This window comes from Podarcis pityusensis (assembly GCF_964106645.2).
Source record: "Podarcis pityusensis genome assembly, chromosome: 11".
NCBI lineage: Eukaryota > Metazoa > Chordata > Lepidosauria > Squamata > Lacertidae > Podarcis > Podarcis pityusensis.
Genome location: NC_138036.1, coordinates 20,314,103 through 20,340,312, shown reverse-complemented (window position 1 = coordinate 20,340,312; position 26,210 = coordinate 20,314,103). Strand labels below are relative to the sequence as shown.

The 26,210-nt window shown below is 42.2% G+C and overlaps 1 protein-coding gene across 1 annotated transcript in view; it reads left to right on the top strand.

Annotated features, from left to right (window-relative positions):
- The window catches only part of HCN1 (hyperpolarization activated cyclic nucleotide gated potassium channel 1), a 184,272-nt gene that overhangs the window by 10,529 nt on the left and 147,533 nt on the right, over positions 1 to 26,210 (top strand). The window contains exon 2 of the mRNA XM_080972498.1: positions 18,335 to 18,758. Within this exon, the coding sequence (XP_080828624.1) occupies positions 18,335 to 18,758 (424 nt within the window). The remainder of the gene's footprint in view (positions 1 to 18,334; positions 18,759 to 26,210) is intronic.

The following is a 26,210-nucleotide window of genomic DNA, read 5'->3' as shown; positions in this document are numbered from 1 at the left end:
GTTGATACACCTGTGTTACTGTTACTTGCTGAAATAATAATACATTCCTGGTCTCCTACTACATCAATTAGTATGCACGTAGAGCGATAATCAGAAAGCATAAAAGCACTATTGTTCAGTTTCAGAAATGACAGGGATTATCTTGTGCCTCACAACAACAGCATGTGCTGCAAAGCAAATTTTAACTTAGAAAATCCCTCTTGCTCATGCCCTTCTCGCTTTCTCCCCAAGGAGAGAACAAGGAGTGAGGTCTGCCTTCAATTAACATTTCCAGCTTATATTGATTGATATTGCACTACTAAAAATGGCCATGACGCTATAAATTAGTCTGAGACCTTCAGACAATTTACACCTGCAGAAGTCCCATTAATTTCAGTGGAATATAGCAGGGAAAATTATCTAAAGGGCTGCAGCCTAAGTGGTTAACCTAATAGTTAGTCATAAAAATAACTGTGCGGATCATAAAAAGGGTAGGTATCAGTGCTGCTGGATCGCCATCTTTCCCCGACACTGTAAAATGTGAGAATTGCACCTTTCCTATATTACACATTGTGTATGAATGGCTCTTATATTTTTATGCACAGAAATGTGGTTTGTGAAACATGTTTCTGGACTTAGTCCTCCAAGGACACAGTAGGTTTCCTTGGAAAAGCGAGTACAGTGGATTTAGTTGCAGAACCCTCTTTCTGTATGCAGATTGTATTTGCTGGAATGGGGCATTGATCTGTATGTAGATCTAAGGGAGGATGGGGAATATTTGTGGCTCTCTAAATGCACATCTGGAACTAAATTATGCGTGCGTTTGGGAACATTCATATGCATGTTCCCCAAACCTCTAGCTCCTCCTTCTTCCAGAATATTGAGCTTTCTAGACTTGGATAAATCTATATACTGTAAATGACCTTGCCAGGAACATACGGATGAGCAGTTGACGTTGCTTTTGAGATTTGCGGCAGGTCTTTCAGAGTTTGCAGCAAATGTCGTATCCTGGAAGTTGGGTGAAAAAAGAACAACCTGAATAAAAAAAGAAATGCCTTATCTACAGCAACCTCCTTCTCATACCCAAAAATTGCCTATGACAGGAATGTACCATCAGACATGGATCTTTCTGTGCATTGAGCTTACTTTGTATTTCAGTGAAAGTCCATATCCTAACCTCAGAGACAGGCAAACACAGGAAGAGAGGGAGAATAACTGTTCATGAGGATTGTGCATGTCTCCTTAAGGGGGAAGAAGGGATTCCTGAGAACGGGAGCAGCTCAGACTGGTACTTATCAAAGCTAGAAAGATAGTGTCCCAAATCTGCTCAGGAGGGTGTTGGTGAGAAATGACAGCATTGTATGTTTGTGGGGTAGGACAGAGGAGGAAAACAGAGATGGCTGTAGTATCCATGGGCAGGCCAAGTTTGTTTCAGAAAGAGATGAGGAAAGTATGAGAGAGAACTAAAGCCAAATTTTGAGGATGCCCGTATAATGTCATGATGTGAGATTTTGTTTTGTAAAACTAAAAAACAAACAAACAAGCAATCTGATCAATATTGATTTTATATTTAATGGGCAGGCAAAAGCTGAAATTGAAAAGGAGCTCTCAGTTGCTTTAGCAATATAGCAATATAGGAAGCTGCCTTATCCTTGGAAAGATTATTTGTCCATCTAGCCCTGCTTTCCTGTTGTGTTCCAGGTGTTTTGAACTTCCAGCAAGTTGGTTGGGACGGATAGGAGTAGAAGTCAAAAATATCTGGAGGGCAACAGGCTGGGGAAGCCTGACCTCAGCTAATCTTTTCTGTGTTGACCAGCAGGGTCCAGACAGAGTGGTCCTCTTCCCTATACCTTTAACTGGAAACACTAAGGATTGAGCCTTCTGCACTCAAAACACATGCTCTACCACTGAGTTGTAGCCTGTTTCCTACTTATCACTGTCTACAAATCAGACAGACACCTATGGTTTTGATACTTTGTAACCCGCTGAAAACATTTCTGTGCTGCCAAGAGTTTTCAGAGAATTAATTTGATTCCGCTTTGGTCATGTGTTCCATATTTTATGATTATGATGATATTTTAATGTTTTTATTGTACACCAACATGATTTTTTTTTAAATGAGTTGGCGGTTTAGAAAGACTCTCATAAATAAATAATAAACAAGGTCTGCATTTAAATTGTACAGATTCTGTACACATATTTTAAGAAAAATATGTGTTCTGTAGTATATGCATTCTGAATGCAATTTAAAAGTAAAGTGTGTGTGTGTGTGTGTCCATGCTTGTGTGCATGTGTATTGCAAATCTGGCTAAATGTGCAATGAGAGCTGTGTCCCCATCTTCAAGCAAGTTTGGGAGCTTTAGATCGGGTTGGTCTACTACTGCAAAAAGCATGCCGAAGAAATTCCTCCTCCATACTACTGGCAACAGCCGTGATACAGAGGTCTCCTTGATGCTTTAGAGCAGAGGTTTTCAACTTTTTTGAGTCCACGGCTCCCTTGACCAACTACGTTCTTTCTGCAGCACCCCTGTGGGGCTCAGGAGCCCAGTTATATCACTCCTTGCCTGCAGGGCTGGCACCCTTTTTCAAACACCGTCCCTTGTGGAATGTTCCCTCAGCCTTTTCTCCTCTACCCTGTCCTTGGGAGTCCTCTGGGCAGCAGCTGATGCAGCCCCTGCCCCAAAGAGAGGTGCCTCCTCACATTGCCCCACAGGGGCTGGGGAAGCACCCCCTGGCCTGCCCCAGAGGCATCATTTGCCTGTGGAGCTGGTAGCCAGGGCTGCTGCAGCAAACAGCTGTGCAAATCTTTGGGAAGTAGAGACACAAGAGACACAAGAAAGGGAGGGAAGGAAAGAGGGACAGAGGCCAGTGTTGCCCACAGCACACCGGACTATCGTTCAGGGCACCCCAGGGTGCCACAGCTGACTGGTTGAAAACCACCGTGCCTGGGTTCAGTTATCATTTCTGAACACATCCACGGTGAATAACGGGCATAGCAGCCCCTGTTTCATTTGAAACTACAAAAAAGTCTTCTTCTACAGGTCCTGTGTTGCTTATGCATCGTGTTTTGACACTGCAAACACCAGTTCTCTGTTAGTTTGCTGACACACATTGAAGCGTTGACACAGAAAGTGCAACGCAGCAATTGCATACGTTACCACTGAGCCTGCCCCTCTGCCGACTTTTCAGTAGTGGGTGAAAAATACTACTATTGCTAATTTGTGCACACAGGGCTTTTTTCTAGTCCCTTTTGCTGCTGGAGCTCCACTATTAAAACTTGGCTGGGCTTGGAAAGCAGGTTTGCAGCTCTGTGTGACAAGTCCTTTCAGAGGTAACGGTTAGCAGACCACCAACATACATGTGTTCCTCCTTGATTTATTTATTTTTAAAATCACTAGCTAAGGGTTATTTGACGGGGGAAAAAACCAGTTCCTTCCTGCCCCTACAGTCCCACATGCTGTTTAGAGAAATATGCTTCATATGCAGGTTTGACCCATAGTATCTCCAGTTGAAGGCTGTCTAAATCAGAGGGTGTTTTGGTGCTAAACCGGTGTCAGTAATGGACTGGATAAGGGTGAAGCTCGACTGAGACAAAACAGAGCTGCTCATGGTCAGTCAAAAGGCAGATTGGGTTATAGGGATTCATCCCATGCTGGATGCGGTTACACTGCCCCTGAAAACTTAGGTTCACAGCTTGGGTGTACTCTTCCACCACCACCACCTCCTTCTCCCGTTCTTAATAAAAATACAGTCATGCCTTGGAAGTCGAACGGAATCCGTCCCAGAAGTCCGTTCGACTTCCAAAACGTTTGGAAACCAAGGCGCGACTTCTGATTGGCTACAGGAAGCTCCTGCAGCCAATCAGAACCCGCAGAACCCGCGTTGGATGTTCAGGTTCCAAAGAATGTTCACAAACCAGAACACTCACTTCCGGGTTGGCGGCGTTCAGGAGCCAAAATGTTTGACTTGCAAAGCATTCGGTATCCAAGGTACAACTGTATTTGTAAGCATCCTTTCATCCATATGGATAGCAGGATGGGATGCAACAAACAAAGCCCTACAGAGCTCAGCAATTCAATACCTTAAGGACCACCTTCCCCCATACAGACCGACCCAGACCCTGTGCTTGTCATCTGAGGCTCTTCTCTATGTCCCCACTCCCTGAGAGGTTTGGGTGTGTGTGTGTGTGGCAACACAAGAATGGGCCTTTTCTGTGGTGGCTCCTCAACTGTGGAATGCCCTCCCCAGAGAGATGTGCCTGGCAACATCATTAAATGTCTTTAGGCACCAGGCAAAAACATTCTTCTGTACCCATTAAATAATTCTATGTCCTGTTAAAGCTGTGGGATAGGGGTGGGGGACTGTTACTATGATTATTTTATTATTATACTGTCTGTTATTATGCTTTTTATTACATTTTTATTATTGTGTTCCATAAAATGTGTTCTTAATGTTGTACAGCACCTTAGGATCTCTTTATAAAGGGTGGTTCATCATCACCATCATCAAACACACCATGAGAAACATACAGTTTTAACAGAGTAAGGCATCTAAAACCAATCAACAGTAGAACTGGTTAAACAATTAAGACAAATTTGATTAATTAAGGACACGTTCCAGCCTACAAAGCAGGACCAGTGAAGGGGGTGGTCAGAAGGGAGTTTGAAGCACCATTCAAAGAGGCCTGGGCCCAGCCTTTCTCAACCTTGCCCCCCCCCATGTTCTTGAACTACAACTCCCATAATCTCTCTAGAGATGGCTAGGGATGATGGGAGTTGTAGTGCAAGAACATCTAAAAACCCACAGTAGAGAAAGGCTGCGCTAGGCAATGGAACCTGGAGAAAAACCCAAATACAGGGGCTCCTTCAGGTATTTGCTTTCCAATCCATTTACCTAGGTTTGGCACCACCAAACCTTTTGAGAAAAATGCTTAACCCAGTTTCATTTGTGCATGTGTTTGGGTGTGTGTGTGAGAATTAAATGTATAGCAGACGACTTGTTAATTGTCTAAAGCCTTTCAGCCATCTTTTCCCTGGACCTGTTTTCCCTGGAGTCTGGAACTCAATTTTGAAATTCACTGTGTGTTCAGTGCTAATTCCTAGAGGTATCGTGCTAGACGTAGCAAAGCAAATTAAAGACAAAAATTATTGAGTGTCATTTGTGCCATTCCCAAGGTTACCAATAGATAGTTTTCAAGAAGTATATGCTGACAGAAGATGAATTCTAATTTAGACACCCCTGTGGCACCTGCCAGCTTCTCTGTCCACCCCAATTTTATTTTTAAATTTTTTTGGGGGGGAGGTTGCTGTCTGTACCTCCTGCAATATTTTATTTGGATTCGAAGGTGTGTTTTTTTTTGGAGGTGTGTGTGTTGTGATGCTTCTGAACTTTGTCAGCCCCCCCCCCTAAAATGGGTATTTTGTGATGCCCACAACCTTAGATTTCCAAATGTGCCTCTGTCCCCCAAAGGTTCAGGAAATCCTGAATGAAACCCTGATACAATCTATACAATTCTGTTGAGTAGAGTAGGCTCAGACAAAATTGCATAGGTGTACCCAGAACATTATATTAATATACATTGCTTATGCTAAAAAATACCAGCTATAATTATAGTTCAACCATTTCCTTCCCTGTGGTGGTTTTGATGAAAATTACACCTCCAAAGGCAACAGCAGAAAATTCCTCATTTTATTCATTTGTTCGCTCTGTCTTTCTGCCATTTCTAAAACATATAAATAATATAAAATGTAGAGCAACAGAGTCTTCTCAAGCTGACTGGTAGTCTTTTCAGGAGCTGAAGGTACAAGCTTAGTGACCTGGACATCTTGCCTTCCACCTTCCCTCAAGACACACAGGTCTTAAATAGCCTCAGGGAGGACCACATTTTCTGAGGTTTATATGTGGAAGGTGGAGAAGTTGGGACGGGATGGAGGTGATGTAGATTTTCACCATGGCAGAGGGCAACTTCCAGAGGAGAAATACAAAGCGCTTTGGGAACTAGAAGGAGAAGGTTCTGGTAACCGGACCTGAATATCCTAATGCCTTCATACAACAACAATAACAACAACAAGCGTCAGTATTGCACAGTGATGTTGGTGTCATTAAGAAACAGTGCACTTGTTAGGGATGCAGAATTGACCATATCCATATTGCTAGTGTGTTGGCAGGTCAGTAGGTGACTCTGTCATATGTGGAGAAGCTCTAAACAGATGTTGCCAGTGAGGACATCCTGCCTCTTTCCAGTTCCCACCCACCTATGCAGGAGGCACTCGCCAATAGGAGATTTCCCCCCTCTTCAGGTGAGGGATTTTCCTTGAAACCACAGCAGGGGAGGAAAGGATTCAATTCTCCCTCCATAGCCATGACTGTTTATCTTTAGAGCCATGGGAGCTGCTTCATGGTGGCTTTTTTCCATGCTTCTCCTTAACACTGGAAGTCCATGGTCACCAGTGAACATCCACTGTTAATTATAAAATTTAAAAGTACGTCACCTGTACTTCTGGCATTTGATTTCCTTCTGAACTCACAGTTTACAGTCTCCCACCTCTGACCATTTATATGCGTACCCAAAACTCAAGATCATGGCATCTGATTAAGTATGTTCAACAAAAGCCAGTGCCATAAGAATATCTGTCAAGTCATTAAGTTGCCACAAGTCTCTTGGTTGGTTTTGCTGCAATAGCCAACACAGCCACCTCTCTGGAACTGTGAACTCGAATGTCATGACTCTGTAGATGTGTTTTGTTGAAGTGGTACTTGGAATAGATTGCTCTGATGTAGGAATCGCAGGGGTTGCCTGCTTGGCAAGTGGGATAAATGCATTTTGGCATGCTTTGACTTGAGACTGCAGTCACGTCCTGCACCAGAGCTTCTTCAGGGTAATTTTTGCCTTGATTGACTGCCCCGCCCCATCGACAAAAAAGAAAAAAGAAAAATAAGTTTTATGATGCTTCACAGATTTAGTGATTCCAACCAGACCCCTGTCACGATTTACTGGCTGCATTCCTCTCCCGTGCAATGTTTCAGTATCTGATTACTGTGCAGGATTGCATTCAGTTTCCACCTTTCTGAAAGCACAATAGCTTCGCAGATAATATTGTCTTCATCTGGGCAGGTTAGCTGTTAATTTAAATGCTGCCATGGACCAGTATTTGAAAACTAAATGCACATGCTGCAAATTTAAGTGCTCCTGCTGAAGGGCAAGGCCTGAAACTACGCATTGTTTATTTTACTTGTTTACTTCATAAAATTAATACACTGATGGTAAAACAACAAAACCTCAAAATGGTTTGCAAAGAGAACGAAACAATAAATTTATCAGTAAAACAGTTTAAAACAACTACAGTGGCACCTTGGGTTAAGAACTTAATTTGTTCTGGAGGTCCGTTCTTAACCTGAAACTGTTCTTAACCTGAAGCACCACTTTAGATAATGGGGCCCCCCGCTGCACGATTTCTGCTCTCATCCTGAAGCAAAGTTCTTAACCCGAGGTACAATTTCTGGGTTGGCGGAGTCTGTAACCTGAAGCGTCTCTAACCTGAAGCATCTGTAACTCAAGGTACCACTGTATTTAAAACAATTAAAAAAATAAAATCAGCAATAAACTAAAAGCAGATTGAAATTTACATCAACATTCTGCATGCCTGGGCAGGGTTCTCCTAACAGGAATGTTTTTAGCAGGTGCTGAAAAGAGTACAGCAACGGCAGTGGCGTAGCGTGGGGGGTGCAGGGGGGGCCGGCCGCACCGGGCGCAACATCTGGGGGGGCGCACTCGCACTCGCAGCTCTCTGCCCCTACCTGGCTCACTCACTCTCTCTCACTGCAGTGCTGGCTGTGCGAATCCGATCCGAGCCGCTGGGTCGCCGCCCACTGTGGAGGGGGTGGGTGCCAGGCGTGCGGTGCGGAGAGAGAGCGAGGGACTATCTGGGGGAGGGACAGTGCAGCGGCCGCCCAGCGCAGCGCTGAGCGCGGGAGAGAACCACACCAGACCAGCCCAGGCAGCAGCAAGAAGAAGCTGGCAGCGGCGGCAGGTTAGGGGTTAGGGGGCGCAAATTACTTGCCTTGCCCCGGGTGCTGACAACCCACGCTACGCCGCTGAGCAACGGTGCCCGCCTGATGTCAGTGACCAGGGAGTTCCAAAGTGCCGATTTCTTATAAATGCAGGTATTATTTGGCACCTGTCACTGTGCCAGTTCCGCAGATTAAAGCGGTCACGTGGCATACAGGGGTAAGGCGATCTCTCAGGTAAACTGGTCCCAAGTTGTTATCATCTGCAGTATTCTGATGTACTATGCCAGGGGTCAGCAAACTTTTTCAGCCAGGGGCCGGTCCACTGTCCCTCAAACCTTATGGGGAGCCGGACTATATTTTGAAAAGAAAAGAAAAGAAATTCCTATGCCCCACAAATAACCCAGAGATACATTTAAAATAAAAGGACACATTCTACTCATGTAAAAACACTCTGATTCCCGGACTGTCCGCAGGCCAGATTTAGAAGGTGACTGGGCCGAATCCGGCCACCCGGGCCTTAGTTTGCCTACCCATGTTCTATGCTTTCCCTTCTTGTGGTGAGAAAACACACCCTGCTTGTCAATCCACTGACAGACTTGTTAGCTGCCAATCAGGGAATTTAAATTAGTTAGTTAGAATTCTAGAGACTTTTCTGTCTTAATAAGCAAACTTGGAAAATTCAAGTTATGCATATCTCTGCATAATACTGCATCATGTTTAGGACTTTGATTGCTGTGATGTGATTATTTCAGCCTACGTATTTAACTCCCATCCTTTGTTTTGGTTTGGCTGTAATTTAAAATATAGTGTACAGTACTTGAACAAATAGAGTAGAGCAAATACAAACGATTTGGTGAAGGCTAGCGCAGTGGGTCTTTTATTTGTAGGATATAAGGCTGCAAGGGGAGGGCCGTGGGTGGTGCTGTGGGTTAAACCACAGAGCCTAAGGGCTTGCCGATCAGAAGGTTGGTGGTTTGAATCCCCGCAACAGGGTGAGCTCCTGTAGCTCGGTCCCTGCTCTTGCCAACCTAGCAGTTCGAAAGCGTGTCAAAGTGCAAGTAGATAAATAGGTACTGCTTCAGCAGGAAGGTAAACAGTGTTTCTGTGCGCTGTTCTGGTTCGCCAGAAGCGGCTTAGTCATGCTGGCCACATGACCTGGAAGCTGTACGCCGGCTCCCTCGGCCAATAAAGCGAGATGAGCGCCGCAACCCCAGAGTCGTCCGCGACTGGACCTAATGGCCAGGGGTCCCTTTACCTTTACCTTTAAGGCTGCAAGGAGGAGATGATGGGAATAGGTGAACTGAGGGACAAATCCTAACATCACATGCCTCCAATGTAGTGCATTTATATACCACCTTTCCTCCAAAGCTTTGAAGGTGACATACATGGTTCTCTTCTCCATTTTATGCTCACAACTGCCCTGTGAAGGAGGTAAGATTGAGACACTGACCGGCCCAGGGTCACCCAGTAACATCATCATCATCATTATTATTATTACCCCACCCATCTGACTGGGTTGCCAGTGAGTTTCATGGCAGAGCAGGAATTTGAACTCAGCTCTCCCAGGTCATTACCACTGGCTTTTCTGCCTGTGGCTCTAAAGAGTTGGAGTTGCTCAAGTGGAGAGTCCTGCACAAAGAGAAAAAATGGGATGTGGTCAGATGAAAAGTCCCTAGAGAGACCCTCTGCTAAAACTCTACTTAATTTTAAACCTTATTAATTTTATTTAACGTAGCGGTTAATGCAGTCTTGACTGTTGGGCTTTGTTTCAGGCTTAATGATTTATAAGAAAGAAAGAAAATTCCTTCCATGTCTCCAAGATACAATCTATCAGTCTGTTTTGTTCAGTGGTCCTGCAAATCTGACATTTAAGTGTGTTTGATATTTCGGGTTTAAAGTCTGCTAAAGCCATATTCAGTAGCGGAGGTGCACCTGTTGCTCATCTTTTAAACACACACTTAAAGTGCTGTCCTCATTTTGATACAGAAGAAAAGGAGCATAGCAGCAAAGCAAATAATCTATGTCTGTTAGACCATTCTGAGATTCGAACGTGGCACTGCTGCTGAAATAAATCTGACGCATTTATATTCCTTTCGTTTTGGCGATACTTTCTGATACGTGTTATAAAAATGCCTTTAATTCTCCCTCTCAGTGTTCATCTCCTTTTGTCTGCCCCTGTCTTACATAAAATAGGAGCCATTTTTGGCCACGGACCTGTTTTTAGATTTTGTTTTCAGTGCCAAGTGTGCTGCTCAGGCTGTAGAAAGGGGGGGGGGGGAATCCCAAATAAATAAATGTAGATAACTTGCTCTGCTCAGAAAACCAAAAATATGCAAAGAATATTGTACTCGGTTAATTTCATTGTACCCAGGTTGTACGCTGACAATAAAGGTATTATTTGGGGGGAAAGCCGCTAAATATGAGCACTTAACTGAAAATCTGTGGATGTTGCAGGGTAGCTGAAATGCCTTTGAAAAATCGTAATTACAAATTAGAAGCAACATCCTGATTGGGAAGCAATATATCTTGCAAGTGTCGTTTGAGGCTGCCACTGTAATTGTCCCCAGCCTCTGATAATAGTTATCAGAAGTGTGTTGGGGGACGGCGGTGGCGGGGAGAGAAGTTAAATGGACAAGAATTGCAGGTTCTGTATGTGACAAGTTCCTAAATATTAAGAGGAAGCTGGGGTAGTCCACATGGTGCTCTGCATATGTTGTTGGACTTCAGCTCTCAGCAGCCTTGACCAGTTTGGCTAATGGTCACAGAGGCTGGGAGATGAAGTCCAAAATCCACTTGGAGGTTACCATGTTGGCTGCCACCTACATTTAATTTGTTTTACTTAATTGTATTACCGGTATGTACACCCTATCTTTCCTCCAAGGAGGCAAGGAGGTCAAGATGGCATCTGTGGTTCCCTCACTCCTCATTCCCACCCCCCAACAACCCTATGAAGTAGGAGAGGCTGAGGGGCAGCGATTGGACCAAGATCACCCAGTGAGCTTCATGGCTGAGCAGGAATCCTAAGGGCCCAATGCTCTAACCACTAAACCAGACTGGCTCTGCCAAAACAAACCTGACTCAGCTCCTTTCCTAAGCAATGAAGGTGGACAGCTGGCAGAATAGCTGCATTTTTTCTGAATGCCTGGTTCAGGATGGGGAATCTGTGGCCTACAAACCTCACATCATTCTGGGACTGATGGGAGGCAGAGTCCAACCACATCTGGAAGGCCACGGTTTCGCCTTGACTCATTGGATAACTGTTTGCCAAATATGTAATGCAACCTACCATTTCCCCTTCATTTTAATTTCAGTGTTATTTGCACTGTTACCTGCAAAAAAGGTCCTTATTAGCTTTCCCTGTTTTCTCTCTGTGCACTTGACGTACTGTTTTGATAGAAGCATTTTTAACGGTGATGATGATGATAACGATAATAAAACTATCTGCAGAGACAAGAGAATACAAATTTGATTTAAAGTGCAGCAACTTAATATACCAAGATGTAGAAAAGGGAAGTTTTAACTACTGAGGATAAAGTTGTTTATCAACAAAATAAAAAGGAAGAGACGTATTGGGTCACTAGTGCCGGTGACCTAAGGTTCGTCAAGTGCTTATTTTAAGAGCAGCTTATCAGTTAGCGGCAGCTATGGGCAACTTACTTTAAGGGAAACACTTTCCAAAGCCACCTTTAACCTGTTCTTTGTGCGTCTGAAGCAAAGGAACAGCTGTGGCAGTGCTGTGCAAAGTCATTAAGGAACTAGGTATACTTTGAACTCCCAGGGATCAGAGAGAATTTTTGTTCAAAGGGTTTCAGAGTGTGCAGACGGCAGAGCGGAATGCATTTCCAAAATATACGTTGTGCTGGTGGGACAGGATTGTGTGAAATAATTCCGCTTTGTTCCTGGTGTATATATACATATATGAATTATTGATATTTCGAAGCCTCTTTTTGCTTGAAGAGGGGATTAATTTTGGGGGGGGGGTAGGGGAGATGGCTATAAATGTGATTGTATAGTTAGTTGCTTGAGGCATAGCTCAGTCCCCAGAGCACGAGACTCTTAATCTCAGGTTCGTGGGTTCGAACCCCACGTTAGGCGAAAGATTTGTGCATTGCACAGGGTTGGACTAGATGACCCTCGCGGTCCCTTCTCTGGAAACCACAGAGGGGAATATGCTCTTGTGCTCAGATCCTGCCTTTGGCTTTCCCACAGGCAATTGGCCACTGTGAGAACAGGATGCTGGACTAGATGGGGCAGTGGCTCAAGACCGCAGGCTCTTCTGGGATAGTTCATGAGCATTGGATCTGTCTGTAAAATGTCTGATAACATGGCTCTTAAATATTTAGCTCTGAGCTGTAAAAATTACCACGTCGCAAACTGCGACTCTAATCAGATGTAATAATGGAGCGCGTAGTGCTTTCTGCTTCTTAATGGTGTTTTATAAATTGGCAAATCAAATTCTGGTGTCACTTTCCTTATGCAAACATCCATTATTTGCACATGCATTTTGTGCTTGATCTGATTTAACTTTGCTTCCTCTTCTTCACTCTCTTCACACAGAACTGAAGCAAACACGGAGTTGTACCCTTTTGCCCAAGCAAGTTTCAGGCATTAAATAATGCTTAATGGTGCTAATGAAGAGCAAATTCATGAAGAAGGGGGAAAATATTAATGTGCATGTAGCTACTAAGAAATTACATTTTGATTTTTTTTTTAAGTGTGGCACATGGCCAGTGAAGGTTGATTCTGCACTCAAAATTATGTTATAAATGATAAGTGATGAGCTGTTTCCCCAGTTCTGATTCCACTTGCTCACTTTTAAAAGACAAGAATTAATGGAAGCATTTGCATATCTGAGACTTTAGTACTTAGCTTTAGGGATAAATATTCTCAAATGGAAGCTAAATGCATTGGCAATAATGGTATTTGTAATGCTAAAGCTTGCAAGGTTAAATGGATAACTGCTGAGTGCCTTAATCTGTACTTCATGGAGTGCACTGAAAGGAAAGAGTGGACAGATGTCCAGGTGATTTTGATTTGTTTTTATCCTTAGATTATCCTTAAATAGAAATGCCCATAGTGAAAATTACATACAGGTGCCTGGTTTCAATGTCGCAGTCCTAGTCTGATAAAGCATGGCTTATTGACCTGGGAATGTATGGTCAATGAATGGTCACCCTCCTTGCCCATCACTCTTTGTTCCATGATCCAGGGCAGCTCATGCAGTGTCTTAAACCACAGAAGTTCATACTGAGAAACTGTGATTTAAAGGCTCCATCCAAACTAGAGCCACAGACCAGAATCATACTCTGGTTCCATATCCTTGTTTGAATGGTGCCTTTAAATCAGTTTCCCACTGATTTAGCCTATGGGATACAAGGCTTTAAGAAACAAAGAGTGTCACTGAAGTTGAGGAGGAGGGAAGAAATGAAGATTTGAAGAGTGAGAGTATACTTGGGTGGTGATGATCTGTGCAAATGTGCACATTGAAAACTTGTTTGATATCTGAAAGCAGCTTCTCAGCTACAGTTTGTACTCAAGTAGTGGCTCAGATTCCAGAGTAGGGCTGGGCGACATCTGGTTTTCAACATTGTGATATATCACCAGATAAACATGTCAATATAGTGGTATATCACAATGTCTGTATCATGGGATGTAACTGTGTAGAGGTGAACAGCATAATATCCTGGCAACTGCTACTACTTAGGGGTCTAAAACGGATTCATTTTTACTGTTACATATTGTCACAACTGTTGTTACATATTGTACATACATTTTACTGTTACATATTGTCACAACTGTTAATTTATAGTACAGAGCAACAGGAGCAGCAGGAATCATGAGAGAAGTAATGACTGTCTTCAGAGTTTTCCCCATATTGTGATTTTTTTTACCAAGCACATACACATTGTGCTTCGCGATATATCGCCATGCCAAATATTATGAAACCATTATCACGATGTGGACTTCAAACTGATTTTGGACGATGTATCAATACATCGCCCAGCCCTACTGCAGAGTCCAACACACACGTGTTATGTGCCATGCCTGGTTTTATTTTCTATGTATCACAGCTTCTGCAAGAGCCATGGGAATGGACCAGGAAATGAAAAAGCGGTGGCTGAATTCTATACCAGAGTCATTCAGGCATTTAATGTGCTTCTGCCTGCAACCTGTTGGCTAAGGAGTAATTTCACTCTAGACCAAATAGAAGGGAGATAGACATTTGGTGACATTTTCTTTAAGATGATTTGGTTGTGCATATGTGTGAGAGAGATAGAGAATATTTGGGCAACCAAAAGGCAAAATGTGCCAAAAATCTGGTTCTTCCCTCCCCCTGTTACGGCAGGTAACAGGGTTGTATCTGCACATGTCTGGGCACATACTGAATTTTGCTGCAGGGACCGCAGATGAACTGCTGAAGTCCAAACCTAGAGAAAATGCAACACAAGAGATTCGAGAGTTAAAAGTACTCCCCTACAGCATGCCATGAAATACCATATTGCATTGAGATGTGAAATAATTTGATCAATACTGAAGGACAGGGTAGTATCTACAAACCCCCAGAAATAATTTGAATGTCAGTGCCGATGAACAAAGTTGACATTTTACCAGTTCTTTTTCTCTATGCATGGCCTTGCAAATGATAAGCCTACATTCCTTTAAAATGCACGTTTTTAAAAGCAGAAAATTGCTTAACGATGAGACATCTCCTTTCCCACCCTGCAATAGTCATGAAGTGGCAAGCTTTGGCTCGGAGCTTGACAAAGCTTCTTTGCATGCAGTTACATGGCCCACACCATAAGATGTGCGAGTTGGCAATCTTTCCGCAGCATTTATTGAGAACAGGAATTGCTGAACGCAGCCAAGTTAAAATAATAATAATAATAATCCCATTAACTTAAAAATGTCAGCAACTGGGTTGCATCCATAGATGTTGCTCAGCTAATGGCAAGGTTTCTGTCAGGGGAATAGGGTGGGAAGCAATTGCCAGCAATTCCTCTCACTCTGCAGCCCCACATTGTATACACATTCATGCAGGAGTAAGGCCCATTGAACTCAATGGAGATTGCTTCTGGGTCGACATGCATAATAGCATTGTATTGTAAAAGGGACAAATGTTACTGCTTGTGGAAGAATGTATGTGAAATGCTGTGAATACCTTAAAGCGCTATGTAAATGTACTTTTTATTATTAAAGTAAGGTGTGAAAGACAGTTCTCTCCAGCATAAAACAATTTGGTAGGGATAGGAAAGTGGCTCAATTGTTCTAATTCAGGCACCCCCAAACTTGGCCCTCCAGATGTTTTGGGACTACAACTTCCGTCATCCCTAGCTAACAGGACCAGTGGTCAGGGATGATGGGAATTGTAGTCTGGAGGACCGAGTTTGGGGGTGCCTGTTCTAATTGGAACTTCAAGTGTAAAGATTTGGCTTTAGGAAGGAAGTAAACTATAGGAAATTGATCTGAAAACCTTCCTGCTTGTATGTGTGTGTGTGCCCTTCACTAATGTGTTCTGTATTAATATAATGTCACTTGGGGTTATGTAACACTTCACAGTATAGTGAACGTAACAGCATTAATTACTTGGTGTTTGTTAAGCCCTTGACTGTTATTTAGATAGGCCCCGATTTCACATTAGCTATGAGTGGTGTTCATTGCTAAAGATACACTTGAATACTGATGAGTTGAAATTCCTGATTTTGTGCATGTGTCGGTGCATTCCCCTTTTGTGAGAGAGCATCCTTCAAGTGAAAACAAAAAATTCACGAGAAGCAGAAGCCTTGTCTACTGACATTGCAGAGGTTGAAAAGGGGCAAGCTTTTACTTCAGCCCCTAAATGTTTTCACATGTTAATTAAAATAATGTATATGAAGTGTATCGATTACTTGAAAGGTGTTTCGGCCAATGCCAACTTTTATTGTTGAAATTATTGTTCTCAGTATGTTGAGAACAATCGTTCAGGAATTGCTTTTGTCCAGCAATCCTTTTTTTTTTTTTAAATGGCTAATGTATCCCAACATTATAATATACTTTGTTTCCATGCAGTCATTCTGAACCCAATTCATTATTATGTCACATTTTCCTCCTAGGACATCAATATGGCATACCTGGTTCCTCCCTCCATATTATCCTTTATTTGTTGCTTGCATGCATAGGTAACGTTCATTCCAGTGAGCGTTATCTTAACTGCTTGTTTATATTCGCAACTTCATATTTCATGGTTTGCAGTTGTTTATCGTGATCCACTTTGAGGTACATCTGGGTATAGGATGGAAATTATTGAAACTGAAATTAAACAATGTGGCCCTTAGGTTTTGGTGCAAGGATGGGCAACTTTTCCTAGCAGGCTGCTTCCCAGAACTGAGTGAACCTTGTCTGTTGTGGCCGTGGGGTTAGTGGCTCTTTTAGACATCATGCACATTGGCAAACATAGCATAGCAACATTATAATACTCTAAAAAGTGTGTCATACATGCTGTGTTTCACAGCACGGATGATGGCCACAACACCTTCTGAGAACAGGCCATAGCTCAGTGGTAGAGTGCATGAATTGCATGCAGAAACGTCTCAGTCCCAGCATCTGAAGGTAGAGCTGAAAAATATTCTTGCTTGAAATGCTGGAGAGAATATGCAAAACTAATCTAGACAGAATACTGGTCTGATCTGTATAAGGCAGTTCCTATGTTCTCTGTAAGAGCCTTCCACTGAGCACAAGTGCTCCATTTTCTCAGTGGACAGGCTATATATTACTCATGTGTTATGGGCTGGAAAGCAAGAAGAAGAAGATACATAGAAACTGGAGCAGGCTATATATTGTCCATTTGTCATTAAGCTTATTCTGGTACATTTTGGCTTTGCATTTGGAGGGAGACCAAGAGTGAATTTCATTGCCAAAGTGTTCATGATTAACAGCAGGCACCAGTTCATTTTTATGTAAACACATTGATAGGTTTTGACAGGAAGGCTGGGGAAAAAATCTACCAAATGCAACTCATCCTTTCAAATATGCCATGGAATGATAAGCTAATTCTTCAGCACAATGCTGCATTTATTCCATATGCCAATCAACTGGTAGGGAGGAATGGCAGAACTTGCTTGTACTCTCTGGATATAATAGCAGGAATTCTCTCCCTTTGTCTTAACAAGTAATCCCCATCAAAAAGATCTCTCCCAATCATATGACCAAGAAAGTGTGTGTTTTGCAATTGTGCTATTCAAGGAGAGAGTTTTACAGTGGTTGCAGAATTCAGTATTCTGATGCCCTCTGATTAGTTCAGATCACACATGGATGTCAGGAATCCTTAATATTTTTAAACAAAGGTGTTCCTTTAAAGCTTTCTTTCATTGAACAGGAAATAGCAGTAGAATTCAATCCACCAACTTGTCATTCAAATGTCTTCTGAGATTATATATATATATATATATATATATATATATACCCACACTCGCTAAAAACCAGTGGTATTCATCCCTAAGCAGAGTTTTCCAGAAGAGCAGCAGTACTAAGAGAGCGTTGCTCTGTTTAGCCTAGTGGCTGAGTCGGGTAATTTTAGATTCTGGATGTAATGTTTCTACAGGACCCCTGGACTCTTGAGATGACCACATGTTTTTTCTTCGTGTGCCCTGCTGCACATGGCAGTTCTCCTGCTCCTTCTATTGAGTGGGGCCTGGACTTGTGCTCCCATGCACATTTATACTGAAGCTAGCTACCCACACTTAAAATTTAGTCAATGGGACTATAGCTTGTGTTTTTTCCTCAATGCAACACAGACAATCTTATATAAATGGGAATGTTAAATGCTAACCTTTCCCAACTTGGTGCCCTCCAGATGTTTTGGACTAAAACTCCCATTGGTTCCAATGAGAGCCAATAATAAGATCTTATAGGAGTCGTAGTTCCATAACATCTGGAAGAGACCGCATTGGGCTATACAATGGTACTTCGGGTTACATACACTTCAGGTTACAGACTCCACTAACCCAGAAATATTACCTCAGGTTAAGAACTTTGCTTCAGGATGAGAACAGAAATCATGCTCTTGCAGTGCAGCAGCAGCACAAGGCCACATTAGTTAAAGTAGTTCTTCAGGTTAAGTACAGTTTCAGGTTAAGAACAGACCTCTGGAATGAATTAAGTTCTTAACCTGAGGTATCACTGTACTGTCCATGCATTTGACCAAGAAAAGTCTCCTGCCTTTTTGAAGGTAAGGGCACTTCATGCAACAAACATGAATGTAGTAGATATTCTAATTTTTAAAAGCCTTATAATATATAATTTAATTATACTGCAAGAAAATAATATTTTTTTGCTTTGTTCAATTATTGTGTTTTCTATCTTCTCTTAGGTTTTACTGGGACTTAATAATGCTTATCATGATGGTTGGAAATCTTGTCATTATTCCTGTTGGGATCACATTCTTCACAGAGCAGACAACCACACCGTGGATTATTTTCAATGTAGCATCAGATACTGTGTTTCTGTTGGACTTGATCATGAACTTTAGAACTGGCACTGTTAATGAGGACAGCTCTGAGATAATCCTGGACCCCAAAGTCATCAAGATGAATTATTTAAAGAGCTGGTTCGTGGTTGACTTCATCTCATCAATACCAGTGGATTATATCTTTCTCATTGTAGAAAAAGGGATGGACTCAGAAGTCTACAAGACTGCTAGAGCACTTCGTATTGTAAGGTTCACAAAAATCCTCAGTCTGCTGCGTTTATTACGGCTTTCAAGATTAATAAGATACATTCACCAGTGGGAAGAGGTAAGATTTTCCTTTTGTATATTCATCAAATGGATGCTTTTTTAAAAAAGAAAGAAAAGATCTTACGTTGAGATGTTGCAGCCAACTGAGACTTCATAGTTCTGATTACACTTAGGAAATGGTAAGGTTACTTGCTGGGTGCGGTGTAGCATTTTATCTTGTCCACTATTGTTTACTTTGTGCTACTTTTGATGATGCAGTATTATTAAAAACTAAATAAAGATTCAGGATACATGTATTAAGGCTACAGGAGTGGGGTGGGGGGACTTTTCCAGAAAGGCTAAAATGAGCAGTCAGTACTCTTCAACGCAAGAGCTTGATTAGTCTGACTGGTATTTATTTCATGTAATAATTCTACCTTCCGTAGTGGCTTTTCCATTGTTGGCAGCTGTATGCTTTTGAACACCAGTTGCTGGAAAATGTGGGGTGGGGTGGGGGGAAGAGTGCTGTTGCACTCCGTTCATCAGGTTGGCCAATGTGAGAATAGGATGCTGAACTCAGGTGTGTCAAGTTGAATAAAATATTGAGGGGAAGAGGTAAGCCCTGCACATGCACCATTTGAATGGCAATACCCATCAACTGGCAGAGGGGGGCTTAAGTGTTTTATTGGAGGGGGAGAAGGGACTTTGGCCTTTAGGAGTTTACTCCTATGGCTGGACTAGATGGGCTACTGTTCTGATCCAGCAGGCTCTTCCTATGTTCATATTTATAATAATAGTCATTTCAAATATCACTTTAGTCATAAGCTAGTGGCAATCTTCCCATGATCCCTTCGAACTAGTCTTGTGTTTGTGTGTGTTGCAGTAGAAGCCCTAAGCCAGTGGGGAGCACAGTCCTTTCTCATTTCCTCAGTGGAGCTTCCTCGATCTCTTCAATAAGAAAAGTGATGAGTGTAGTGAATTGAGGTGAACTACATTATTTTAACTTAAGCAGATACTGTAGAATTGTAAATGTGCATTAGAGCAGAGTCGTGTGCAGTTGCTTCGCTGTCCCTGTGGTGGATCCTTGAGGATACTGAGCAGGACCAGAAAATAATTTCATCAATATGTAGCCACTGTGTAAAAGAAAAGAAGAACTGTGTAATGTATGTGGTCCCATGAAATGTAACTGAATTTTGACAAGCAACTCTAATGGCAGTAAATAAGATTTGGTGAAGATCTTGAAGAAGTGAAAAATATTCGTGTCCATTCACTAATTTGAGGTAAATGGCATTAACCAGTTCGCCAAGCTGAACCCCAGCCAGCAACTTGGATCAGTTTTCTTTTCTTCTTGAGTCTCTTAAATGCAGCCTAGATAGCTTAATAACTACGTATGAAAAGTATGTTTCTGAATGAAAGTGGGATGAGAGGTTCAGTATGTTGTTGTTTATTGTTTATTTCTCTTTTGCTATTCCATGGTGCCTTTTTCCCTATACCTTGCATGGTTTTAATGTCTTCTTTTTTAATACATAACTTTGATCTTATGGGAGAGGAAGGGAATTTATAGGTGCTATAAATAAATGATTCGAGGTTAATTCATGCTTTTGACCAATACAGACGCAAGAGGTGATATCCAACTAAGGCCCCATCTGCACTATGTATTTAAAGTAATATCATACTATTTTCGAGAGTCATGGCTTCCCACAAAGAATCTTGGGAACTCTAGTTTGTTAAGTGTGCTGAGAATTAGGAGATTCCTTTTCTCCTCTGAAAGCTGCAATTGTCAGGGTTCCCTGAGAAAAGGGATTGATTGTTAAGCTACTCTGGGAATTGTAGGTCTTGGAAGAGAATAAGGGTTTCCTAACTCACAGCATCCTTAATAAACTACAGTTCCCGGTACTTTTAAGGGGGAAGCCATGACTGTTTATTAAGTGGTATGGTACTGCTCTAAATGCATAGTGCAGATGGAGCCTAAGTCATACCTGAAGTTGCTGTAATAAAATAATAATAATTTGATGTCATTGATTTCAGTGGATCTACTCTGTTTACTTTGGTGATATGACTCAATAGAGAAGTTAACTTTTCCATACAACACTTACATATGTGGTTTATTTTCCTTCTCTGCCTCCACCGCCTTTTCATTTAATATCAAGCTGTTGACAGGGGTATTCAGGAATTCCAAGGTATTAAAAAGAGCCTTTTCCTTGAAACCTTTTCCCTCAGATTATTCATTAGCAAAAGGATGCAGCTGTAGCCTTCAGCATATTGAATATAAATCTGAACTGGCATAGGTAATGCCAGCCTATGTTAGCCGCTCAATCAAGCAAGTGGTTGTCAAAAGGAATGAGAGCAAAAGACATGTAAACGAAGATGCTGTGGATAATTTGGCAGGACTTATAAGTACTGATTTTACAAATTTGCACAAGGATGCTCTTATATATTAACATTATGAAGGACTAAATGTACTATAGCATAACAAACAATGATGAATTAAGGAATACATAAATGGGTACCGCTTGATCCGTCTGTTGATAGATATAACTTTCATTCTCATAAACAAGACTCTTAATCTCAGGGTCATGGGTTCAAGTCACACTTTGGGCAAAATATGCCTGATATGCAGGGTGGGTTGGACTAGATGACCCTTGTGGTTCCTTCCAACTATACAATTCTATGATTCTTGAAATCATGTGGGGGTTTTGATATGAGGGAAAATCAGTAATAGGTAATATTCCCCATCATTTTCTTGAGGCCAATGCTCCTTTTGTATATTTCCCCTCCTCTGGTGAGATCTTTTTATTCTTTAATTGATGTACACTTTCAGTTTGAGAAAATATTAACACAAGGCATCTGTTTACTCTACTGTCTGTTTATGGCTGAACTCACCATGAACACTTCCCTTGTTCTCTTAGAATGGCAATGGTGCTCACCTGAAAGATGCCGGAACTGAGTTTCGGTGAGTTCTGGCTGAAAAAAGAAGCCCTAGTAATAACCAAATGTCACACATACCCTGTATTTTAGCAATAAAAATGAAAACAAAGAGATTTACATTTTGTTCCCCATCCAACAAACAAACAAATCACAATGATTTGTTTGTCTGTTTATTCTTGTTGTTAGATTTCTGTTGTTGTTGTTGTTGTTTAGTTGTTTAGTCGTGTCCGACTCTTCGTGACCCCATGGACCAGAGCACACCAGGCACTCCTGTCTTCCACTGCCTCCCGCAGTTTGGTCAAACTCATGCTGGTAGCTTCGAGAACACTATCCAGCCATCTCGTCCTCTGTCATCCCCTTCTCCTTGTGCCCTCCATCTTTCCCAACATCTTTTCCAAGGAGTCTTCTGTTCTCATGAGGTGGCCAAAGTATTGGAGTCTCAGCTTCAGGATCTGTCCTTCCAGCGAGCACTCAGGGCTGATTTCCTTCAGAATGGAGAGGTTCGATCTTCTTGCAGTCCATGGGACTCTCAAGAGTCTCCTCCAGCACTATAATTCAAAAGCATCACTTCTTCGGCGATCAGCCTTCTTTATGGTCCAGCTCTCACTTCCATACATCACTACTGGGAAAACCATAGCTTTAACTATACGGACCTTTGTTGGCCAGGTGATGTCTCTGCTTTTTAAGATGCTGTCTAGGTTTGTCATTGCTTTTCTCCCAAGAAGCAGGCAAGCCACTCCAGTATCCCTGCCAAGAAAACTCCATGGACAAAGACAACAGATTTCTGTTACTTATCCACACATCTATTATTGTTCTGATATCCCAGTGTCCCTTTGGTTCTCCTGCTTTCTGATTCTGCCAAGAGTTCTGGATTTTATTTTTTTTATGTTAGCAGCTGAATAGATGCTGCACATGCACCCAACAAAAAGTTCTTGAGAATTAATGTACAGATAAAGGTGCAGTTGCAAAGTTCTGCCGAAGTTTTACTCCCTGTGGATTGTGTTGTTTTTGGTGTTTTTGTGTTGGCTCCAGCGATTGTTAATCAGTAGCATAGCTCTGCCTGAACACGGTGTATATAATGTATCTGAAATACTTTTTTTTTTGGCCTATATGTCTAGTTTACCATTATGGAACACGCATTATTATTTGGCAATGTGCAGCTGATGAATCTGCTCAGAAAAAAATACACATAATTAGTCCCTCAGTTAAAATCCCATATGGGTAAGAACTCTGGGAGTGCATGAGAAATCCTCATGTTCTTGTAAAGTCTGACAATTTAAAAGGGAAAAGGACACATTTTAAATGCCACCTGAAATGCTAAATGGCACTGGCTGACCTTTCACACAGGAAACGTAAGACGCTGCCATATACCAAGTCAGAATTTTGGTCCATCCACCTCAGTTACGTCTACTCTGGCTGGCAGTGCCTTTCCACAGTTTCAGACGAGTTTCTCCCCCAATGCTGCTTAGAGATAACTGGGGACTGAGCCATGGCGCTCTGCCAGATAGGACTTGATTTTGGCTTGTATCGTTAAGGTTGGTATTTTTGTTTTATTGAATTTTCACTGAGATATTGTTAGCAGTCTTGAATATTTTTGGCAACAATATTTTCCATTACTACTTAGAGATACCGGGGATTGAATCTGGGGCCTTTTTGCATGCAAAGCAGATGCTTTGTCATTGAACGATGGCAATTTTATTTTGAACTTCTCCTAATTTACTGAATCGGGACAAATTACCTCCAGGTTTTCTGCTGATAATCATTTGGAATACCTCAGTTAATTTAACACCAACCACCAACACCAACACCACAGCAACAACCACAACCACAACAACAACGATTACTGAAATATCTAAGCGTTTCTTAGTTTGTGGAGCCACATATTTTTCTTTGGGACTGGCTGAGACCCAGTAGATTGAGCATCCACCATTCAGATAGGATGAAGATGATCTTCCTCCATGGTTCATGTGCCTTGAGTAATAGAGTTTGGCCTGTTTTTGGATGCAGTTGCACTCGCCCAGAAGGTTCAGGTTCATAGTCCAAACATTTAGAATGTTGCCACATGTTTTAATCTGGTTTTAGTTTATTATTAACTGTTTTTGGATATTTTGGATAGTTTTTTGTTTGTTTGTTTTTTGCTGATAATTTCAAATTGGGTTGGGGTTTTAGTGCAATCAAGCAGTATACAAATCTTGTGAAATAAAAGGAAATCCTGGAGGTGCTATTGGATCCTTTATTTTCAAGAACCTGCTATCTAAGATTGGTGTGCCAGCTATGACCGTAAGGGGACCAGTTATGCATCGCCACAAAAGAGGGCAAAAGAGGGCCTGAATTTGCATAAAGTGTGCATATGGTAATTTATATATAAATTCAAATTTTAAAGCAATTACTATAATTGAAATTTAAATAAGATATATCTCACTGTAGTGGGGAAGGCACAAGGTGTTTTGTGCCTGCTCAGTTTTCCTGATCTTGGACTGGACAGCTCCCAAATAAAGCATGTCTTCAGGGCATCTTGAATCATAGAGTCATAGAGTTGGAAGGGATTTTGAGGATCTCCTGTGAGCTAGGGATCATGGGAGTTGTAGGCCCAAAACATCTGGGGACCCAAGGTTAAGAACCACTGATCTAGTCCAACCCTCTGTAGTGCAAAAATATGCAGCTGCCCCTGATGGTGATCAAACCTTCTACCTTGCTGTTTTCAGCACCACACTCTAACCACCTGGCCTATCCAGCTGATGGCTCACCACCCCCAACTCTCGATCCATTTCCAGCCCCAATTCATAGGATGGGGCTGGGTTGCCTACAAGACTGCCTTCTCCCACACAAACCTGTCTAGCTACTGAGGTGCTCCTCAGCAGAGGTGCCAACTTGTGAGGAAGATGGGGAGGGGCAACGTTGCATGTGCAGTGTTGCATGTGCAACATTCTGACATCACTTCAGGATGTCAGAGGAGCCAGGGGGTGGAGCCAAATGCAGTTGTAGCACAGATTCAGTGGCCAGTGGCTCCTCCTGCTGTTGCTGCCACCATCGGCCGAGGGCTGCTTTCCCCCTCCTTCCTTTCCGCGGCAGGTAGAGGAGGAGAAGGAGCCGGTCACTAACGTCACGCTGTGCTTGGCTCTGCACTTGGCTCTGATTTCCCCCCAACATTTGGGGAGTTCAAAGGGTTGGGTCCCCAGGAGTTAGCGCCTCTGTTGCTTCTCCTTTGAGCTGCTCTACCTACTCAGGTCAGGTGATTGCTGTCCTTTCCATTGTGCTGTCTCATTCTACAGTGCAGAAGGCTCACCTGACACTGAGATTCATGTATTTCTGATGTTGAGTGAAGACTCTTTGATTTGTCTACTTCTTGTGCAGTTTTTTAAATGTGGAGTACTTTTTAAAGGCTCTTTGTGGCTCTTGGCTTTTATCTCTGCTAACATAAAAGTTATCAAATCTCATAGGCTTTTACATGAAGAAAAGTGCAGAAACATATTTAAACAAATGAGCACTATTTTATATCACCAGGCTGCTGATCAGAATGACATGCAGATGTGGCGAGGAAGGCCTGTGATGTGGAAATGCTGATGCCCATGGGATGTTTCTGTTTTTTTTTGAGTGCAGTTTTTTTTTACTGAAGCACATCCAGAGGTTTTTCACTTCAAGAAAGCCGGTGTGTGTGTGTGTGCCATTTTGGAATTTGGTAAAGCGATTTCAAGATGCATGACACAGTTGAAAAGTTGACTCTGTGATATAGAAATGCACTGTTTGGACCTCAGTTTTAGAGCATTTCTTGTGGTTTCATTGAATTGTCCATTTTCAGGGGACCATGCATTTGTTGTTGTTGTTGTTATTTATTGAATTTCTATCCCACCCATCTTCCTAAAGGAGCTGAGGGCAGCTAGCAATGAAGCAGAACAAACACCAAAGTTCAAAATAAAACCTATTGTACAGCATATAAAAACAATAAAGGACATTAACAAACATTTTAAAAAGCTACATGCCCTCACAACTAATTATTTCAAGGTTGCTAGGAACAGAATCTTTCAACCATCAGATGCCTGGGTGAATTGGAATGCTTTTAAATCCCACCTGGAAGCCCATGATGAGATAGACAGGTGCACTTCACCACTTGCCACCTGCTTGATGAAGGGAAAGCAGAGCCTGAGCATCTTTAACAGATGGCTACCCAGCCTCTGCCTGATGACCTCCCAGGAAGGAGAGACCACCACTCCTCTTGATAATTGATTCTATTGTTGAACTGCTCTTACCGTCAAGAAGTGAATCAAAATTTATCCCCCTGTAACTCAGGAGATCTAGTCCTGCAGTTGGGAGCAGCAGGGGAAAAAGTCTTCTGCTTTACCCTTAACCAGATAAGGGAGTTCTTTAAGGAATAATGACAACTTGCCTGAAACATTGTGTGGCGCATGGAGATTCCCATGGCTGCTGCCTGATTATACTGAACCCACAAAGTTTGTTCAGTTCGGATGTAGGTTTCTGTCGGGTTAGCTGAAGCAGTCCCACGGGTTGCAGCTTGCCACAAATTGTATTTTATTTTAGTTGCCATGCGAGCCAAAACATATTACAATCCTTTGTAGGTTTCAGCCTACCAGTTGAGCATGGTGGT